General features: G+C 41.6%; 2 protein-coding genes across 2 annotated transcripts; both read left to right on the top strand.

Moving 5' to 3' along the window:
- Positions 1 to 13835: 13835 nt before the first annotated feature.
- MELLADRAFT_78029 (uncharacterized protein) lies at positions 13836 to 16315 on the top strand (the record flags this gene model as incomplete). Its single annotated transcript, XM_007410957.1, has 5 exons — positions 13836 to 14269; positions 14349 to 15473; positions 15576 to 15699; positions 15774 to 15831; positions 15903 to 16315. 5 exons carry the CDS (start codon positions 13904 to 13906, stop codon positions 15991 to 15993), a joined length of 1764 nt encoding a protein of 587 aa, XP_007411019.1.
- A 953-nt stretch (positions 16316 to 17268) lies between these two features.
- On the top strand, positions 17269 to 18238 carry MELLADRAFT_63926 (uncharacterized protein; the record flags this gene model as incomplete). The annotated part of the gene is made up of 2 exons (XM_007410958.1): positions 17269 to 17817; positions 17879 to 18238. The coding sequence occupies 2 exons, from the start codon at positions 17269 to 17271 to the stop codon at positions 18236 to 18238; spliced, it is 909 nt and encodes a 302-aa protein (XP_007411020.1).
- Between the last annotated feature and the right edge of the window lie 1956 nt (positions 18239 to 20194).

Here is a 20194-nt window from a genome sequence, read left to right on the forward strand (position 1 = left end):
GAACTAGAACTCAACTGAAATACGCCACCACGTCACCCTCGTACAGTCTCCCCGCAATCGGCGAAGACGAGTCTGACTCTGAAACTTTCCTCGATACTGAAACTCATCTAGCAATTGAAGTACCTACTCGTCTAGCAATCGAAGGACCGAGCATGATGGAGGACATTCAGAGACAACTGAATGAACTTTCGGATTCTCTCACGAACGAACGCACGTTACGAGAAAGAGCTGAAGCCAGGTCTATTGCGGCTGAAGCTCGACTCGCCGCGATTGAATCATCTCGCAGTGCAACTCACAATGCTCCTCCACCAAACCCTACTGTCACAATGCAGTCGCCTGCTGAGATCGTGCCTACTCCTAAAGGGCCTAAAGTATCGACTCCAGATAAGTTTAGTGGTGCCAGAGGTGCTCCAGCGGAGATTTTCGCTACTCAGGTGCAATTGTATATGCTCGCACAACATCACCTATTTCCTGATGATCGAAGTAAGGTCGTATTCACCTTATCGTACCTTACCGGAGCTGCTAGCAGCTGGGCTCAACCTATGACCCTCGAACTCCTTGACGATAACACGTCTCACTTGGTTACCTTCGAGCGTTTTATCACCAATTTTAAGGCAATGTACTTCAACACCGAGAAGAAGTCTAAAGCGGAGCGCGCGTTAAGGGCCTTAACTCAGAAAGGCTCTGTAGCTGCATATGCACATGAATTCAATCTGTACGCGACAGCTACTGGATGGGAAGTCCCCACTCTCATCAGCCATTTCGAACAAGGTCTGAAGAAAGAAATCCGTGTGGCAATGGTCATGGTCCAGGAGGATTTCACCAGCATCGAGCAAATTGCTAATCTGGCGATCAAGCTTGACAGCAAGATTCACGGCGCTACAAGCACATCCGCCACCTTCCATGTACCTACAGACCCAAATGCTATGGATATTTCATCTAACTTCGTACGCTTATCAGAGGAAGAACGTGCTAAACGTTTAAGTACCGGGTCTTGTTTTCATTGTGCAGGCCAAGGCCACCGTGTGTCTGAGTGTCCGGTGAAGCGAAATGGTGGTAGTAATATGAAGAGAAGAGGTGGTTTAACAGGTCAAGGTGGTTTTAGACACAAGATTGCAGAGCTGGAGGCGAAGATAGCTGCGATGGGAGGTGAAAGTTCAGGGGGTGAGGATAGACAGGGAGAAGGAAGTAGGGCTGATAAATCGAAAAATGGCGCTGCTCAGGCTTGAAGGGTGTGCCTATCCTGAGCTCAAGAGGGGGATTAGATGTCATAGAACTTGGTGCTAGTGAAATTCAAACCTGCAATTCAAATGATCCAAGGCTTTTTTTACGTGCAACTCTATCATTGTCCCAAGTCCCTCGCGCCACACCACATTTTCCTTTTCAAGCTCTATTCCTAATTGACTCAGGTGCTACGCATAACGTCCTAAGTGAGTCTATTGCCGCTAAGGCACAACTACTTCAGTATGCCTACCGATCCACCAGAGTAGTGACTGGCTTTGATGGATCCGTGAGCCAATCCTCCTACGAAATCGACTTACACATTCAAAATGAACCTACCCACACCCGATTTATCATCACAAAAATCAAGAATTCCTACAACGGTATTTTAGGAATCCCTTGGATTAAAGAACATAGCCACCTCGTCGATTGGAAAGAAGGCGTGATTATTGATTCACACGTTGCGGCTGTTACTACAGCGTTGTCTCGTCCGCCACCACCCTTAGAGGACCCGACGTTGGAGCCCATAAGGGACGCTAGGATTGTTGACAAGGGGATGTGTATCAGTGATGATACATTAGCATCCCCGCAACGTGCGTATGCTCTTTCTGATACCTCTCATGCTGTTGAATGTGCTTGCTTTGCATCATAAATTACAGATCATCTCACCGGCCATCTTACAGACTCAAACACATGAAGACGAATATCACATTGCAGCCGTAACGAAGGCTTCGTCCATTCCGAAACACAACCCCAAGGATCCAATGGAGATGCCACAGGGGCAAGCTAGGATACGTGACGAGGGGATGAGTATCATTGATGATACTAGAACATCCCCGCAATGTGAGTTCGACTTGATTCATCACCAAATTCCCATTGAAATAGCTGGCAAGCTTTATTCCAATCCTAAATCACAGACAACACCACATCAACCGATTCCGAACGACGTCATTCAGACTTCATCGATCACTGAACAGGACACTATCATCGCGACTGATTTACCAGTCTTGTCAGTTCCGCACCATAACCCTAAGGATCCTGTAGAGATGCCGAAAGGGCAAGCTAGGAAATGTGACGAGGGGATGTGTATCTTTAATGATACGTTAGCATCCCCGCGATGTGAGTCAATTATTTCTTCAGATTTTACTGCATGTGACACAGCTGGCCAGCATGATTCTTCCCTGAATACTACCGTTATAGATGTCGACGCTTCTAAGACATCGTGGTCCACATCAGCTAGACTGGCGGCGGATTTGAAACTTCAGGAGCCGGTGAAGACTGTCGAGGAACTCGTGCCATCCTATTACCATCGCCATCTTCGAATGTTCCGGAAATCTGACTCTCAGTGCCTACCTCCTAGGCGTAAATACGATTTTAAGGTAGACCTCATCCCTGGAGCGCAGCCTCAATCAAGCCGCATCATACCTTTATCACCAGCAGAAGATGCTGCATTAGATAAGATGATTCGAGAGGGACTTGCGAATGGCACCATCCGTCGAACCACGTCGCCATGGGCTGCCCCCGTGTTATTCACCGGGAAGAAGGATGGCAACCTCCGCCCATGTTTTGATTATAGAAAATTGAATTCACTCACGGTTAAGAATAAATACCCACTTCCTTTAACTATGGATTTGGTAGATAGCTTGTTGGACGCTGAAAAGTTCACTAAACTCGACCTTCGTAACGCCTACGGTAATCTTCGTGTAGCCGAGGGATATGAGGACATATTGGCTTTCATCTGTAAGCAAGGACAGTTTGCTCCACTTACAATGCCATTCGGACCTACTGGCGCAGTCGGTCATTTTCAGTTCTTTATTCAAGATATCTTAATTGGCAGGATTGGGAACGACACAGCGGCTTACCTTGATGACGTGATGATTTATACAAAGGCAAAAGTCCATCACGAAGAAGCTGTAGATGGGATACTGGATGTCTTAAGTAATCAAAATTTATGGCTCAAACCGGAGAAGTGTGAGTTTTCTAAGGACGAAATTGAATACTTAGGACTTATCATTTCGAAGAACAAGGTTAAGATGGACCCCACCAAGGTGAAGGCGGTTAGGGAATGGCCAGCACCTCGTAACGTAAATGAATTACAACGGTTCATAGGATTCTCGAACTTTTATCGAAGGTTTATTGATCACTTTTCCCATACGACCCGTCCACTACACAATCTCACCAAATTGAAGACACCGTATGTCTGGGACACCGAGTGCGAAAAAGCCTTCGAAACCTTGAAAACCGCTTTTACGTCAGCTCCAGTTCTTAAAATCACGGACCCGTATAAGGCATTCATCCTTGAATGTGATTGTTCGGACTTTGCGATTGGTGCGGTGCTCTAGCAAGTGTGTGATGAAGATAACTTTCTACATCCAGTAGCGTATTTGTCAAGGTCCCTGGCGCTGGCGGAACGAAACTACGAGATCTTTGACAAGGAGCTACTGGCTATAGTAGCTTCCTTCAAAGAGTGGCGTCATTATCTCGAGGGTAATCCTAACAGATTAGAAGTTATTGTCTACACCAACCACCAAAACCTGGAGACGTTTATGACAACTAAACAGCTTACTAGACGTCAGGCTAGGTGGGCGGAGACTTTAGGCTGTTTTGACTTCATTATCAAGTTCAGACCTGGTCGAAATGCGGCAAAACCCGACGCTCTATCCCGAAGACCAGATCTTGCTCCTAAAGAAGAAGACAAGTTGACATTCGGCCAATTAATTAAACCCGAAAATTTGGTGGAAGACTCATTTTTGGCTGAAGTAGATGCTTTTGATTGTTTTTTCAACGATGAGACCGTAGAGCTTGATAACGCCAAACATTGGTTTGAGGTTGATGTGTTAGGAATTACAGACCCCATCACTGAAATTACAGAAGAGGATCAAATTACGACGGACGATGAAATCATTAATTTAGTACGACAAGCAAACAAACAAGATGAACGTATCAATGAATTAATGAACGCAAAAATGAACCCGATATCTTCAAAGATCAAGATGGCTGTTAATGACTATCAAATTCAAGATGGTGTATTATACAACAAAGGACGCATTGAAATTCCAAACGATGATCACATCAAGTACCTCATTGTACGTAGCAGACATGATTCATTACTGGCTGGTCACCCTGGAAGAGCAAAGACTCTCGGATTAGTCCGGCAAAGTTTCATTTGGCCTTCATTGAAGGCATACGTCAATAGATATGTTGACGGTTGCGACTCCTGTCTTAGAGTCAAATCAACCACGCAGAAACCATTTGGCACCCTTGAACCGCTCCCAATTCCAGCTGGTCCATGGACCGACATCACTTATGATCTCATTACGAAACTGCCAATGTCGAACGGATATGACAGTATTTTAACTGTAGTGGACCGCCTGACGAAAATGTCTCATTTTATTCCATGTAAAGAGTCTATGACCGCTAACGAATTGGCCGATGTTATGATCAGGAACGTCTGGAAGCTTCACGGCACGCCGAAAACAATAGTTTCCGACAGAGGCACGATTTTTGTGTCACAAATCACACGCGAGTTGGATAAACGTCTTGGTATACAACTACATACACCCGTCGACCGCTTTTCATCCACGAACCGATGGTCAAAGCGAGATCGTCAATAAGTGCATTGAACAATACCTTAGACACTTTGTTCAATACCGTCAGGACGACTGGGAGGCGTTGTTGCCGACAGCCGAATTCGCGTATAACAACAGAGATCACGAATCAACGGGCATGTCGCCTTTTATGGCAAATTACGGTTACAATCCCGTGTTCAATAAAGTTCCATCCTCTGAACAGTGTATACCTGTGGTGGAGACTAGGCTAAAGATGATTGAAGATGTGCAAAAAGAGCTGACTAGTTGTTTGGAATCCGCGCAGGAATCAATGAAAACCCAATTTGACCGACATGTTGGGAAGACACCTGACTGGCAAATAGGGGACCAGGTGTGGCTCAACGGGAGGAATATTTCTACGACGAGACCTAGTCCAAAACTCGAACATAGATGGCTAGGTCCATTTCCTATAATTGAGAAAGTATCAAATTCAGCTTACAAATTGATTCTTCCTGATTCAATGAAAGGGATACATCCGGTATTGCATGTGTCATTATTACGCAAACACCAAGTAGATTCAATTAAAGAAAGAAGACCAACATCACCGCCACCAATTATCATTAATGGAGAAAATGAATGGGAGGTAGAAGAAATACTCGACAGCAGGACACGGCGTAAGAAGAAAGAATATTTAATTAAATGGAAAGGTTATCAGTCAAATCACAATTCTTGGGAACCGGAAGGCAATTTGATTAACAGTAAGCAACTTTTAAATGATTTTATTGCAAGATTTCCAAATACGTCAACAACAAGAATCAAGAGGAAAAGGAGAAAGTGAGAGAGGGCATAGCTTTTTCCCACAGGGTTTTTTAATGCTGCCCAGGGAAAGAACACAGGACTTGCAAGAGGGAGTTTGTGCGTTAAATGGGGGATAATGTTACAATCCAAATGTAACGGACTTGTGAAAGAGATCACACATGTCACAAGTGCTTCTAGTTATAATCCTTGTATTACGTAACTTGTATGAATCCTCATCCGACAATCTCGTTAATCAATAGGAAAGGATTCGAGAGTTCCTTCATCTCCTGAGCCCCGTGACAGCAGGTCATAACACTATAGTTGCATCAAGGTAAATACCCCGTGCTGTTGGTCTTGGCTTGGCACTATCTTACAACTCCAGTGGCTTTGAGTCCTCCTGAGTGTTGTAGAACTTATAACCCAACAAGGGTTATACAGAGCATGGAGGGGATAATCTACTAATAAGATGACTAGTAGAAGTTTTCTAAAGACTGCCCTCCTAAAACAAGACAGTCAGAAGGGGAACTCTTTTGAATTCAGTACTGATAAGGCATCAGAGAAAAGTATCTTTAAAGGACCAAAAGCATACAGATTTTATCTCAAAAGCACCATTTAATTTCTCTCAACACTGCTATAGTGTTATTCCAAGATGATAACTGAAACAACAAAGCAATATCTTTTTGATATTATTCCCAATAAGTCTTTTTGACTATAACCATAAAGTAAATTTCTCTTTATAGCTATAATGAAGGACATATTCAAGTGTCCAGGTACTATTAAAATAAGTTTATGATGATAAACAAAATGATAATGTTGTAAATGATGAAGAAAAAAGGGGAACAACAATCCCAAGATGGTCCTAGAGTATATATATTTGTGAGGGTAGGGTGCTCTTTAGGAGTACTCTAAGCTCACTAAATGGGAAATAGTAGGTTTGATAAGGAATTTCAATTCTTTATTTCAATATGAAATATAGAAAGGAAAGAAAAGGGGGAAAGGGGACTAACAGTCTGTTTGGACAAATCCAGAAAGACTACAGTTAGTTGACTTCTTAAAAGGAGATCCTAACAATAACAAGTGTTATAATTAAGAGATGAAGGTTGGATCCAAGACCTTCTTTTAATCTTAAATTGACAGATTTAAAGGGTGAGATAGAGATCACCAAACTGGTTGTTCTTACGGTCACCAACCTTGAGTTATTCTTATGGTCACCAACCTGAAAGTTCTTCTTAAGGTCACTAACCTGGGGCTCTTAGAGGTCACCAACCTAGTTTGATTTCTACTTGGGGGAACTAGAGGATTCAGAGGGATGTGAAGGAATGTATTACTTACTTTTAATCAGGAAGCTGATTAAAGTTGTAACAAGGTTATCACTAGTCTTATCTTTGTAAGACTCTTGATGTTACTTCTTTAGAACTTTAATGTTGTTCTTTAAAAGTGTAGTGTAATGATTGCTTGAGGGGAATCTCTGAAGGCTGAGATAGGAGGGGTTTATATACTCTCCTGTCTAAACCTAACTGTAGTGATATTTGTGACTATCACTACATTGGTTCAGGGTTAATCATTACTAGGTTTTAATGATTATTACTAGTAATGCTTGATTGCATATACATGTTACGTATGATATGTAATATAAGCATTTTAACTCTTGACACTGAGTTATGAGGTGTAAATGGTGTTGTATTAAATATTACATGTTGTTTTAAGTGGACATACATATGTAATAAGTGTTTTGGTACATTGTATTACATGTTACATACAGTCTAAGCTCAGTATGTAACATGTAATTAATTTTATACATAATGTTTTTAATGTTACAGTTTAGTTTTGGTTACATGTATATGTACTCAGGGCTGACAATACTAATGTGTTACGGCTCTTACAATAGTCAACAGCCTCAAAAACCAATCAACTTTGACCAAAAACCCCTAAAACCCATATGATGACGCAATGTAGCAACATTGTTTTTAATGCAGGATGTAATTTACACAGCCAAAAGTGATCAATGACATAGTTGAATGATTTACAGCACTTCTTATGATGAATACAGGTGATTGTTTCCTTGTAAACTAGCTGAAAACCTATTTTTGAGATTACGGGGTTTTTCAAATGATGTCCAATTTTAGACTACTAAAGTAAATATTGTAGAGCTTGTGATACTGATCAATAATTGGCATCATATAAGGTGTTTGTGAAGAGTAATGAATGAGTTATTGAGTTGTGAAGTTAAGGTTTTTGTATGTAAATGTTGTTCCATGTATGCATGTAAGTGTAAGATTTGAAATTCACACCAGTTTCTTATTTCCCCCATAAATCCTGACACACGCCTCTGTTACCAATGGTTTAAAGTTTGTACATTATGTAATCGCCTCTTCTGTGTTAAATTTGCCATCTACCATCCTATTCTGACATCATTTGACATATGCAATAAGCTAACAACCTCCATGCTTGACAAAGTTCACCACTTTTCACCCCTTTACACAGCTGCAACTTCTTCTTCCTTGCTCATGTAATATTACATCATCATCTATAACCCTAAGAATCCCGTAAAATCCTCTTGGCAACCTTGAATATGACTAATACCACCATTACATATGTAAACTATCCACAAAACCCTTGTAACTTCAAAAAAGTACCATTTTCTTGATAAATTTTATTCCTCCTTATCAACCATCAAGATTAAAGTGGTTACTGTATAATATAATGTTGTTCTTTCATATTCTAACTTCACAAAACCCATAAACCTAATATTACTACCCTAAATATCATTTCTAAGCCCGTATACCTATATTTTTGAGTTTTTCTTATGGTTTTTCTTTCTTTTCTCTTTGGAATCCATTTGTTAATAGTTTATACTGATATTAATGTGTTTTTTAATATAAATTGATGATTTAAAAATAAAATACATGTAATATAATTGATGTAATTTAAAATTCAATTCTGTTGATCGGTCTCATAGATTGATTACCACAGCGTTTGTTCTCTGTTGCTGGACAAGTTTGTACCAACAAGCAAGGTGGGTCAGCCAGGCATGACTGAGGTTTTGGTGTGTAGTAAAATATGGATGGGGGAAGGTGTCCCTCTAACTGGTGATTATGCTGAGGTTGGCAAGAAAAGAAAGCAATCTCAAAGAAAGTTCACAAGTCTTGTGTTTGAGTTTTTCTAATCAAAATATGTTTTTTATTTTTTATTTTCTGTTTGATTTGTTTTTGTTTCTTGACACTCCTTGAAATTGTGTTGAGATTCAATCAACACAAGCATACAAGTCTAGATTATGCTTATAGCAGAATCACCCCAATCTTCTTACATATATATACAACAACCTTCATCAGTCTTCTTTTCCTCATCTATGAAAAGAAGACTGTAAGTCAACTCATTTCTTTATTCTTTTTTCTTGATCTTTGTGACCTCTTCTGATTTATGTTATCTTACTCTAGTCCCAGTCATTATCTTTGTTAGACCCAAGATTAGGCTCTGAACCTGTTTGTTTCCCCCAACTTAGGTACTTACTTTCCTTATCTATGAAAAGAAGACTGGGAAGTCATTATCTTTGTTAGACCCAAGATTAGGCTCTGAACCTGTTTGTTTCCCCCAACTTAGACCGTGTTCTAAGACTTTCTCAAATCGTTTCTTCATCTTTCCTTTACACTTGTTTAGACTATTGTTTTGGTTTTTCTTTATCTTTTATCTCTTCTCAAGAATTTCAAAAAAACCTACTTTTTTGCTTGTAGCGCTGAGAAGCGCAACACAATTTAACTGCGCTTCTAAGATTTTTGACCAATTTTTTTCGTGCCACCGTTAAAACTATTAAGCATGGTGGTTATGTTCCCACACTACATTATCATTTTCCTGGCTAGTAGCGCTACGTAGCGCTGCAAGCCAGGCTTGTTCCTCTGGTGGCTTTTTCTCTGTTATCACAAAGCGGTCATGAGCAAGTGCCCTTGTGCCAATTCCTTTCAAGTGGGTAGTCTTAGACAACTTCTACTAGTTACATATTGGTAGATTATTGCTTCTCAGGTGTTGTAAAGCTCTTGTCAGGCTTCAAATATTACACCACTCAAATACAAACAGGACATAGCTCATTGTAATGGAGTGTGAGGTTCATCTGTCAATAGTTCTGTTGACAGTAGTGCAAGAATTCCCAGTAAGGAGGTGCCATAGTGCATAAACACAGACCATGATGAATTCAGTCATGTAGAGCCCTAGCTTCTTAAATCCAATATGTGGGCCTTGGGTGCAAGGGTCTCTGTCCCAAATCAGAGGCAGTACAATCCAAAGAGGATATTTCATATGGCTAAGAACCGCGGCAAAAACTCTCACCCAACTTTTTCAGGGAAATCTAGCCATATATTTCCAAGACTCAATTTGCCAAGTGTTGGTCTTTTAGCCCCAGGGGACAGATGTGAGTGAGAATGATGAATCATGTGAATGCAGAATGTAGGATGCTCCAAGGTGACAATGTGAGATAACCAAATTTCCAGTTCAAGAATGCACAGGTGCAAAACCAAAAAAGGGCAAAACTACACAAAAATCTCCAATACAGGGTTAAATCCCCTCTATGTGAGTTAAAACTGAGGTAAAACCCACTTTTTCTGATGAAACATTCTTCTCATATATATTTTCATCTCTATTTATATTCTCAAGCATATTCAAGATTACATCATAAATAAAATCAAATATGATTGAATGGCATGAATCACCCTAGCAGTCTCGTTGATGACTTCTTTCATCTGACTGCCTTTGAACAGTTTTGTTTCTATAATCAATATTTGCATGTGAATTCTATAACAAACTAAGATCTACGTTCCCCGCGCATTTGAATTTTTTGTGCAGCAGCACCCGAGCAGTCCCTCAGAACAACAAGTGATACAGCAGCCCAAGAGCCATTCAACAGAGTTGTAAGCCCTGATCCCTAAAAATGACCTATTACAATGACACCGCGGGAATCATTAAGTGTGAAACCAGATTGAGCAAAGTCGCGGTGTCCGGGTCCGCGACTTCCTTCAATCACGGATCTTGTTTGCCATGGGTTTGCCATAGGTTTGCAAGCTCGTCTTGAGCTGGCCTCTACATAGTCATCCACTCAGGCTGTAGTATGGACTAATGGAGGTACCATATGTCTAGACTCTTGTAACATATACATGATAAAGCTCATGACTCATACATGATCTTGAGTGGTCTGAGGATATTGAAAGGAAAAACATGCATAACATGGACTGCAGCTCAGGCGGACAACTCAAGGGCAGCTTGATGCAAGCTAGCAAACCTATAGCAAACCTATGGCAAACAAGATCCGCAATTGAAGAAAGTCGCGGACCCGAACACCGCGACTTTGCTCAATCAGGTTTCACACTTAATGATTCCCGCGGTGTGACAACAGGAAGTTTTGTGTAATAGGGCTCCGTCCTCATCGCGGAATTCCATCTTCCCACAGAAATAAGTTGGGTCGCACAGTCAATTTACCATCAGTATCTACTCGATAGGACAATCCAGTCTGTTGGTTGATCAATGCATGTTCAATCCTTCGATGTTGGGCTTCATTTGGATATCTTCTATTGATGAACTGTGTAGGTGGAGGGCTTGTGATTGTGGGTCCCAACTCTTGACTGACTTGTTCAGCTTTGACCCCCTTTCCCAATATCTTTCTATGTGTCAAGCCTGCATGATAGACCTCGGGCAAAATTGGCGCACTCGCCGGTGGAATTGAAGGTAGAATCAGAACAGCAATGACATCGGAATGATTCAATAAGAAAACAAGTGCTTAGAAGACTGTCGGCGATTTGATCTTGACCATCTTGAAGATTGACTTCAAATTTATCTCAAAATCCTCCAGAAAATTATAAAGTTTCTTTTTCAATGCTGACTATATGTAAACTTGGTCTCGAGGATCCTGAATATTGAAATTGTATAAACGTAGCAAGAACTATGATGATATAGTGGCTAGTAATCAGGCGCGGTGTCTCGTAACGTTACGGTTGACCAAAAAATTGTATTTTAAGTAGGACGACATTGGCAGCCTGGAGATGCATGCAACGTCCACTTTTGAGAAGCGTTTAAGTGGCCCAGGCGGACGTTTTGTGGTTTGAATTTCTTGATCATTTTATAATCACAGGTTGCTTCGTTGACAGAATTTGAGGGGAAGCCTCATGCGGATATCAGAGACCAGTGTCACTCTGAGTATAGATCATGTATTTGAGATCTCCTACCATCTGGTTGAGGAATCAATGTCTGCTCTCCTCGTAGTTTGTCAAAGTCTTGGATTGATACTTACCGACCTCTGGCGTCTTTTAAAAAAGCACTTTGAATTTTCACCCTAGGAGGATGATGGACAAATATTCCGACAAGTAATAAGCCTGATCAAACCTCACAATCAAAGAGTCTGGTGAACGGAGGCCCACCAGCAGGGTAACAGCAATAAATGAGTCTGGAATCAAGGAGAGTTGATTGAGTGTGGTTTCTTCTCCATCTCCTGATCCAGTCTTGGACACTAAATTGGTCTCCCTGACCGATTTTTTCTATTTCGTTGGCGCCTGTCGGTTGCTAACACCTCGAACTAACAACAAGCCTGAAGGAAAGTACTTGTACGTAAGTAGGGGGAAGATTTAGGGAGGAATTTTGTTAATGCCCATTTACAATATTCTCCTCCTATGAAAGATAATCCTTGCAAAATGTCGCCTTCTTCATGGGAAACAAAATTTCAATCTTTTTGAAACCTCAGTCTTGCAAAATTATATTCTTGGTTTAGCTTGAGAAAGTCCCAGATGGGCCAGGATCGCACCCAAAGACTTGCGTCAAGTCAGATGGTTATTTGGCTGTCTCTGAGTCAGTCCCTTTAACTGCGCCCCAAGTCTGCCTGCACTCTTAACACTGATAGTATCCTTAAAGCTCATCATTTGTGTTCACCGCTGTGAAGTTGTATCAGCTGCAGTTCATTTCAGCCTGTTTTCACGCTACGATTGACGCTTCTTAAAAAGTATCGTGTCTAAGACTTCTTATCCTAACAAAGTTGCTCGTATATATAACTTGAAATGTTTTTTTCACAATCCTATCCACCCTCGACGAATCTTGTCATTCTATACGCGTGGAATTCATGTTATTGGATTCATTTTGGAAGAAACATCGGATGCATCGAGCAAAAATGTGATGCAATAACAACTACGTGCCAGAGACTTTTGTGAGGTAGAAAGACAACACACGTTCTAACTGAAACTGACTGCTTCAAAAGATTCAAAAACAGGTGCTCCAGTTCCTTCAGGAATGACCTCCCGCACAAAGAAGGTTTTGCTAGTTGCCGCTTCAAAGATTATATGCAAAAGAAAACCAGAAAAGAAAGATCATTTGACCATATAGGCTATCATAGGGTCAAATTTTCCCCTCTACCCTGGAAAGTGATGATGATGATCTATTTGATAAAAGTTGGACACGTCGTGTATCAAGTTTAGCTTTTTGAATCACGTCTAACTCTATGCATTAGAAAATGGCAGGAAACTCATAAGAGTTTGCTCTAAATAGCATGATTCAATGCTGTCCAAGTTTTCACATGTCCTTGAAATTCTGTGTGTGCAAATAGGATGTCCATTCTGAAGTTGGGTTACCTTGAAGCTCAACTGAAGATCGTTCTTTGAGGATGCAGATAAAACGTCGTATTTTGATGTAATCACTGTCAGCACCTTAGACCCTGAGCTATGAGGAAAACACTCAGTCAAAATGGAGATAGGAAGCTGATCTTAGAGTGTCTACTATCAAATATCTCTTGCTTGACATCTGATATAAACGTTGCTGCTGCGATCTTCATGGAGGTCTTCACATATTCGATCGAGCTACATATCAGCCATTTGGGTTATGGGTATGGCTTAGGACAGGCGTCGCGTCGTGCACTGCAGCGCGAGTCACAGTCAATAGGTCATCGTATGATGAGCCTGACGAGAATCAAGAAATCAGACGTCAGGCAGAAGAAAGCACCTATTACTATTGATTGATTGAATTTAAAGTCAAACTTGAACACCAACCTCAAACTTGAGAAGACGAGATAAGTGAAGACGTGAAGCTCACTAGTGCATAACAGACTAGAACTTTGTAAGTTGTACATACCAATCTGAAGATCAGTCTGAGCGCGTTTTTTTGACACAAGAGTCGATCATGATGAGGTCATCATCTTCCCTCTGGATGAATTTTAATTTTCTTTAATTTTCTTTAATCTGATTGATTTTACATTTTTAAGGTCTGCTCAACTCTTGACCGGTTGATGAACTTCACTTCGACTTGTTTGATTTCTAAGAATCTCTCATCAAGCAAAGTAACATCCTCTAGATACTACTTTTCCAATAACCATCATCATGCCATCCAAAAAGAAACACTCAAAGCGTAATCTACAAAAATCCTCTCAATCGACTTCATCACCTCCTTTACCATCAGATCATAATTTCCCTTCTTTACCATCTTCTACTGCTACTCCAGAACCAGCAGACGATCGAGATTCAGATTCAATCAATACTAGTCTTACTTCCTCTCCTATCATTCCACATTCAGCTCCTACTGCCCTTCCTAATCATAACATGGATCAAAGTTTCGCCGAAAAAGCTAAACAACCACCTATAGATCAGATCGTCCGAAAAGATGGTGTTCTCGATCCTCCCTTGAACTACACACCTACACTTCACGATCCAAAGGAAAATCATCATCCTCAATCGCCCAAGACCAAGGTATGAATCTCTCTTCCTACCTTTTCTCGCTCTCATTTCCGTAAACTCACGCGTATCCTTCTGTTCTGCTTTGTTTCAGCCTAAAACTCCTTCAGATGGGGTTCGCGTTTTGAAGCTTAATTCTACTTATGAGAACGCAAATCAAGAACAAGTTCACGAAGCAAACGAAGAGAATGCGACTGATACAAAAGATTCGGATCAAAAACCTCCTCAAAGCCACACTCAAAAGTCGAAGAAGAAGAAAAAAGCGCATGTGGACACTGATCATAAAGTAGCCAGCTCGACTCAAGACGACTCTAATACAAGACAGAAGAAGGCCTCTCGTGAATCTAAACCCGAACAGGAATCTAGCTCCAACCAAGAGGGCTCTATTTCCTCTGAGCCAAACCATGGAGCGGACTCCAGTTCCATTCGAGACGCTGAACGAAGCCCATCTGGCGGAGTTGTTCAAGACGACGATACGAAAGGATCGCATCCGACTCCTCCTCAAAGTCGTCAGAAGAAGACATCCTCCGTGCACGATCCTCAGCAGCATCCTCAAAGTGACTCCAAGGCTTTGGAAAATCCTCAAACTGCCGAAAATCTCTCGGCGGAAGAGACCAAGTCGAGACCACCTGACTCTCATCAATCTGCGCATTCATCCACGAAGCAACACTCGAAACACGAGGACCTGAGCACTACCTCCGAGTCACACGTTGAGCACGGATTAACGGGATCTTCAACTGGGGATACGCCGAAACTTAGCCCGAGCTCTATAAGTGAAGCACCAAGCTCAATTCCAGAACTCTCGGATCGCGAACCTGACAATAGAGATCCTCACAAAGGAACCACGCAAAAGTCTTCAACCAGCGAACATCAAACGCCTACCGAAAAGACCGAAGGGTTTCAACACGCCGAGCGATCCTGGCGTCAATTATCAGAAACAGCTCATCGCAAAGTCAAGCCTGATGATCAGTCAGGATCAAGATCCGATACAGGCTCGGACTCAAAACCAAGTCTTGTTTGGATGTACTTGTCATACTTTGATCGAGATGGAGATGGGATTTTTGATCCCAACGATAGTTTCAGTACTATCCGTCAACTCGGATTCAATCCTATCAGCGCCGGATTGATAACCTTCTGGGTTCACATATTGATGTGGCCTTTTTTTGGAGTTGGGCGTGGTAGGTTTATGATACCTATTGAAGTGGCTGGGTTTAGTGGGGTGAGAGATGTTTTCTACACTTTCTCTAGCCCACCCAAAACACAAGATTTTTCTGGAAACTGATGTGCTCTTGTTTACAATGCTCTTGTTTCGAATGATTAGCTTGACTCAAAAAAAGAAAACCAACCTTTCTTTGAAGATCATGGTAAGAGTGAATCTCGCTCTCACCACTCCGATGAAGTTATCAGTCCATTGAGAGTCTTCAACCACCTTGGTGACCTGAAAGGTCAGTCATTTTGCCTCATCCTCTTTCTCATCTTCCAAGACTCATCTTCGAACGCCTTTTTTGTGTCAAAATAGATCCCATCAGATTCATGAAAGTCGTATTGGGATGGATGGTGGTTATGAGTTTAACTTGGTGAGTCTTGTTCACATTTTAAGACTCCAAAACAAATCCAGGATCAAACTAATTTGGTTTGGTTATAATAGGCGATTTAACCTTTCTGTTCGTAAAGAAGAGATTGATGGAGTTTATAATGGAAACTTATTTGATTTATTATCTCATCAACAAACTGTTTGAAAGTAGACATCATTTATCAGAAGTTGAGTGTTTTTTTGAATTGTATACAGGTGAGAACGTATCTTTAGTTTGTAGGATATGTAGTACATTTTACAAAAACAAAAACATAATCTTATCAGCTGCCCAAAGAATCTATTTAGTATCTTTTCTATCTTTTCTATAGTTTTTATCTTTTCCACATTTTTTTTCAATCGTTTGTTTGTTTGTTGTTGTACAGCAAAAGTGATTTTGTAGGTTATTCAGTTTTAATCGTTTGCTTTGTAAAGTCATCAAATCTTAAATTTCAATCATTTAGTCCAAAATAAATGTTGTTGATCACTTGAGTGTTCAGGTGGTAAACTTGTTCAAGACTGTGGTAGTGTTCAACTCAATATGGGGTCAAAATGCAGTACATGTATACAGTGAAGTGGAGAGGTACCCTAGACCCTACAATCCATTTTCAAAAGCACATAGTGAAAATCTTGTTAGCTAAATTCACCCCATGCAAATTGCTAAATTAACGTTCCTCCTCAGAGCGCGCGCGTCCTTCGGAGCTTGCGGAGGAGGGACTTACGACTAATCGGAATGTTTCGTGTGATGCCAATTGCAAATTTGCGTCTTTCAGCAATATTTGGCCAGGATCAACACTAACCATGCGACGATCAACTGGCACGATCATCAATATCAAAAATCTGAAGAGGCCAAGTTCCCCCAAGGCATCTGGTCAAACATGACAGGAGTCCAAAACAATGCTTTAACTTCAAGCTTCACTGAAAAGGTGTCACTCTTGAGGTGATCTTATGTAGTCCCTTTGGATGCAATAATTCCAGAAATTTATCAGGGTATTTTCTTGATCAGCCTTGGCCAGAGGAATTAGATTGAGCTCTCAGAAATGTGGAACACTTTCATTGAGATGGACAGAGATTGGGAAGAACAGATATGATCAACTCTTTATATTATCTCATGAACTTGTCGCAAATGCTTTACTGTCAACCCTTTTATCTTGCTCTAAGGGATGTGGGTGGTTCTCTTCCTCAGCGGCCAAAAGGAAAGAAGCAAAGAGTGATGGGCACCCGGAATCCTGATAAATAAACTTTCCCTGATAAATAAGTTTCATGTGTTTTAAGAGGTTCTTGTACTCCGTGTCACGTGATAGACTTATACTCAAGCGCGTTTTTGTTTGCCAAAACTCGAAAGAATCAAATCCAACTCATCGTCGTCGTGTCTCAGTCTCCATCGCTTCCTGACCATCTCACTTCAACACCCTCGATATCTTGATAGAAATTTACCGAGATCATGAATCCACTTCGACCATCCAACATACAGAATCGCACATTGGCTCCGCCCAGTGCAAACGAAGCTGTTCAAAAGCGCACTTCAGGGACGGTCTCATCATTACAACGCAAATGGTCAACGCCTACATTGAATGTCAATCATTCCCCACCGTCTTCACAAAATCGTATCATGTCATCATCTCAACCTTCTTGGCAAGCAAATGAATCTGAGTGGCCTCCATCTTCGCCGCCCAAACCCAAACCAAAGGCCAGCGTGAATATGCCGTATCAGAATCCCACCAAATCAAATGCAACCCACGACAAACCAAACTCTAGCACATCGTCTACTTCAAAAACAGCCATTCGCACAAAAACTGGATTTCAAGCCAACAGTACAGTCATGCAGACGATTGCTCAGCGGGCACCTAACAAACCTAAACCGACCGCCAAACGTGACTTCCCATGGGATGTCGGAGGTCCTAATGCCAAAAAGTTGGCTGGAGCTTCTCGCGTCCCTATGTCTATGGGGACGAGCCAACTGGGAAATCCCAAGCTTAGCATTTCGGCCAAAGTAAGAACAAGCTTCTTTCTATTTTTGCTCTCCTCACATTGATTTGAATATCCGACTCCAGGTCTCTCTTTCAAAAGAACAACAAGCTGTCCTTGATCAAGTCTTGAAAGGAGAATCCGTCTTCTTCACCGGTTCTGCGGGTACAGGGAAATCTGTACTTCTTCGTCATATTATAGCCGCCCTCAAGCTGAATTACAAAAGTAAAGCCGATGCGGTAGTTGTGACGGCATCAACCGGTATGGCAGCTTGTGCGATTGGTGGGACTACCATACATTCTTTTGCTGGCATTGGAATTGCTATAGAATCGCCCGATCTACTGGTCTCCAAGGTCAGAAAGAACAAGAAAGCGGTCTCGAGATGGACACGTACAAGGGTGTTGATAATTGACGAAAGTAAGCTTCATATACAAGTGGCCTTGTGATGGAAACTTGTCAATCAAAACTGATCTTTATCTTCACAGTATCGATGGTCGACGGTGATCTGTTTGACAAACTTGCTTACGTAGCTCAAAAGATGAAGCGCTCAGACAAGCCTTTTGGAGGGATCCAAGTTTGTTTTTAAAAGGCTTTGATATGCTAGCTCAGGGCCGCGTTCACTGACTAAGGTCTCGTTGACACAGCTTGTCATTGCTGGAGACTTTTTCCAACTTCCACCGGTTTCTAAGGGCAATGCATCTTTTGCATTTAACGCCAAACGTTGGAAGGAATGTATCTCCCACACTGTTAATCTCACGCAGGTGTTTCGACAGAAGGATTCAAGTGAGCCTCATATAATTGATACACCGCTCTGTGGTTCATCTCTGACTCTGACATATAATCATCGACTACTAGCATTTGTGGATATGTTGAACGAGATGCGAATGGGAACCCTTTCGAGCTCTTCAATTCAAAAATTTCGTGCACTGTCACGAGAAATCAAGTATGATGATGGGATCATGCCGACTGAGCTTTATCCAACTCGCCACGAGGTTGAAAAATCGAACTTGGGTAGACTTACTGCTCTCAATGCCGAAACTGTGACGTATATATCCCTCGACTCGGGCAAAGGGACCCCTGAGCAGCGCGCGAGAGACCTTAATAACATGATGGCCGTCGATAAGTTGGTTTTGAAGGTGGGTGCTCAGGTAATGATGATCAAAAATCAAAGTTCCGAGGATGGTCCAGCTTGGCTGGTGAATGGATTAGTAGGCAAGGTGGAGAGTTTCGAAGAGGTTGGTAGCACTACCAACGCGGCAGGTGAAGGAGATTCTTGTGATGAATCGTCGACTGGCAAAACGGCACGAGGCTTAAAGCAGCCGATTAAATCCGCCGCCTCGTCTGCCGCAACTGGTACCCGGAATCGCTTTCCAGTAGTTGCTTGGAGATTGCCGACTGGTCGTATAGAAAAAACAATGGTCGAACATGCAGAATTCAAAGTTGAGAATGCCGAAGGGGAGGTACAATCCAAACGAGTACAGGTGAGATACCCATAAATCGAACCGCATGATCTGATCGGATGAAACGTGGACGCGTAGACTGATATTTCCCGAATCTACTTCGTTGTTAGCTCCCATTGATCTTGGCTTGGGCAATGTCAATCCATAAAAGTCAAGGTCAGACCTTGAGCCGAGTGAAGGTGGATCTAGGCAAAGTGTTTGAAAAAGGTTTGCGCTGTCTTTTCCTAAAATTAAACTTGTGCAGTACTTGTTCTGATCTTTGATGATTTTATCAGGACAAAGTTATGTGGCTTTATCCAGAGCGACTTCATTGGAAGGATTACAGGTTTTAAGATTTGAACCTCATAAAGTCATGGCACATCCAGAAGTTATCAAATGGAGTAAAAGCCTGTTGACCATCCATTGAAACCATCTTTTGTTTTACGTTTTTTGTGCGCCTGAAGTTTGTTTCTTATTGAAGTTTAGAAATATCATTTACCCTCTTATCGTGGTGGGCTTTCTATCATAGGTCCTTTCTGCCTTCTTTCTTCTTCTCTTCATATCTTATTCACCCATTATTCAAGATGTACCAATAGTTCTGAGTAAAACTTATCATAATTAGATGCAATATTCAAGATTCATTCAACCAATGTCAGAAGGAGGAACACGACCGCAGCTCGAGCTCGGTGAAGCTCTGATAGTGCATCTGTGAACCACTCTAGGCCTATATCAACACAAATGTCACAGAGGTACATTGTGTACACATACCCATATATGCCACCGCAATCATGACCTCGGAGTAGGCCGTGATAGCTTTTTTGACAAATAATGTTGATAGTGAACGAAGCAGTTGTTATCTATTTATAAGCTCGTAACTTTGAGCACGTCCCCGTTGATCAAAGAACCCCCGAATTCTGTCGATTTGCTGTGAGCAGGCCCCAGTTTTCAATCTCGACCATTGCC

The sequence above is a fragment of the Melampsora larici-populina genome, assembly GCF_000204055.1.
Source record: "Melampsora larici-populina 98AG31 unplaced genomic scaffold MELLAscaffold_23, whole genome shotgun sequence".
Classification (NCBI taxonomy): Eukaryota; Fungi; Basidiomycota; class Pucciniomycetes; order Pucciniales; family Melampsoraceae; genus Melampsora; species Melampsora laricis-populina.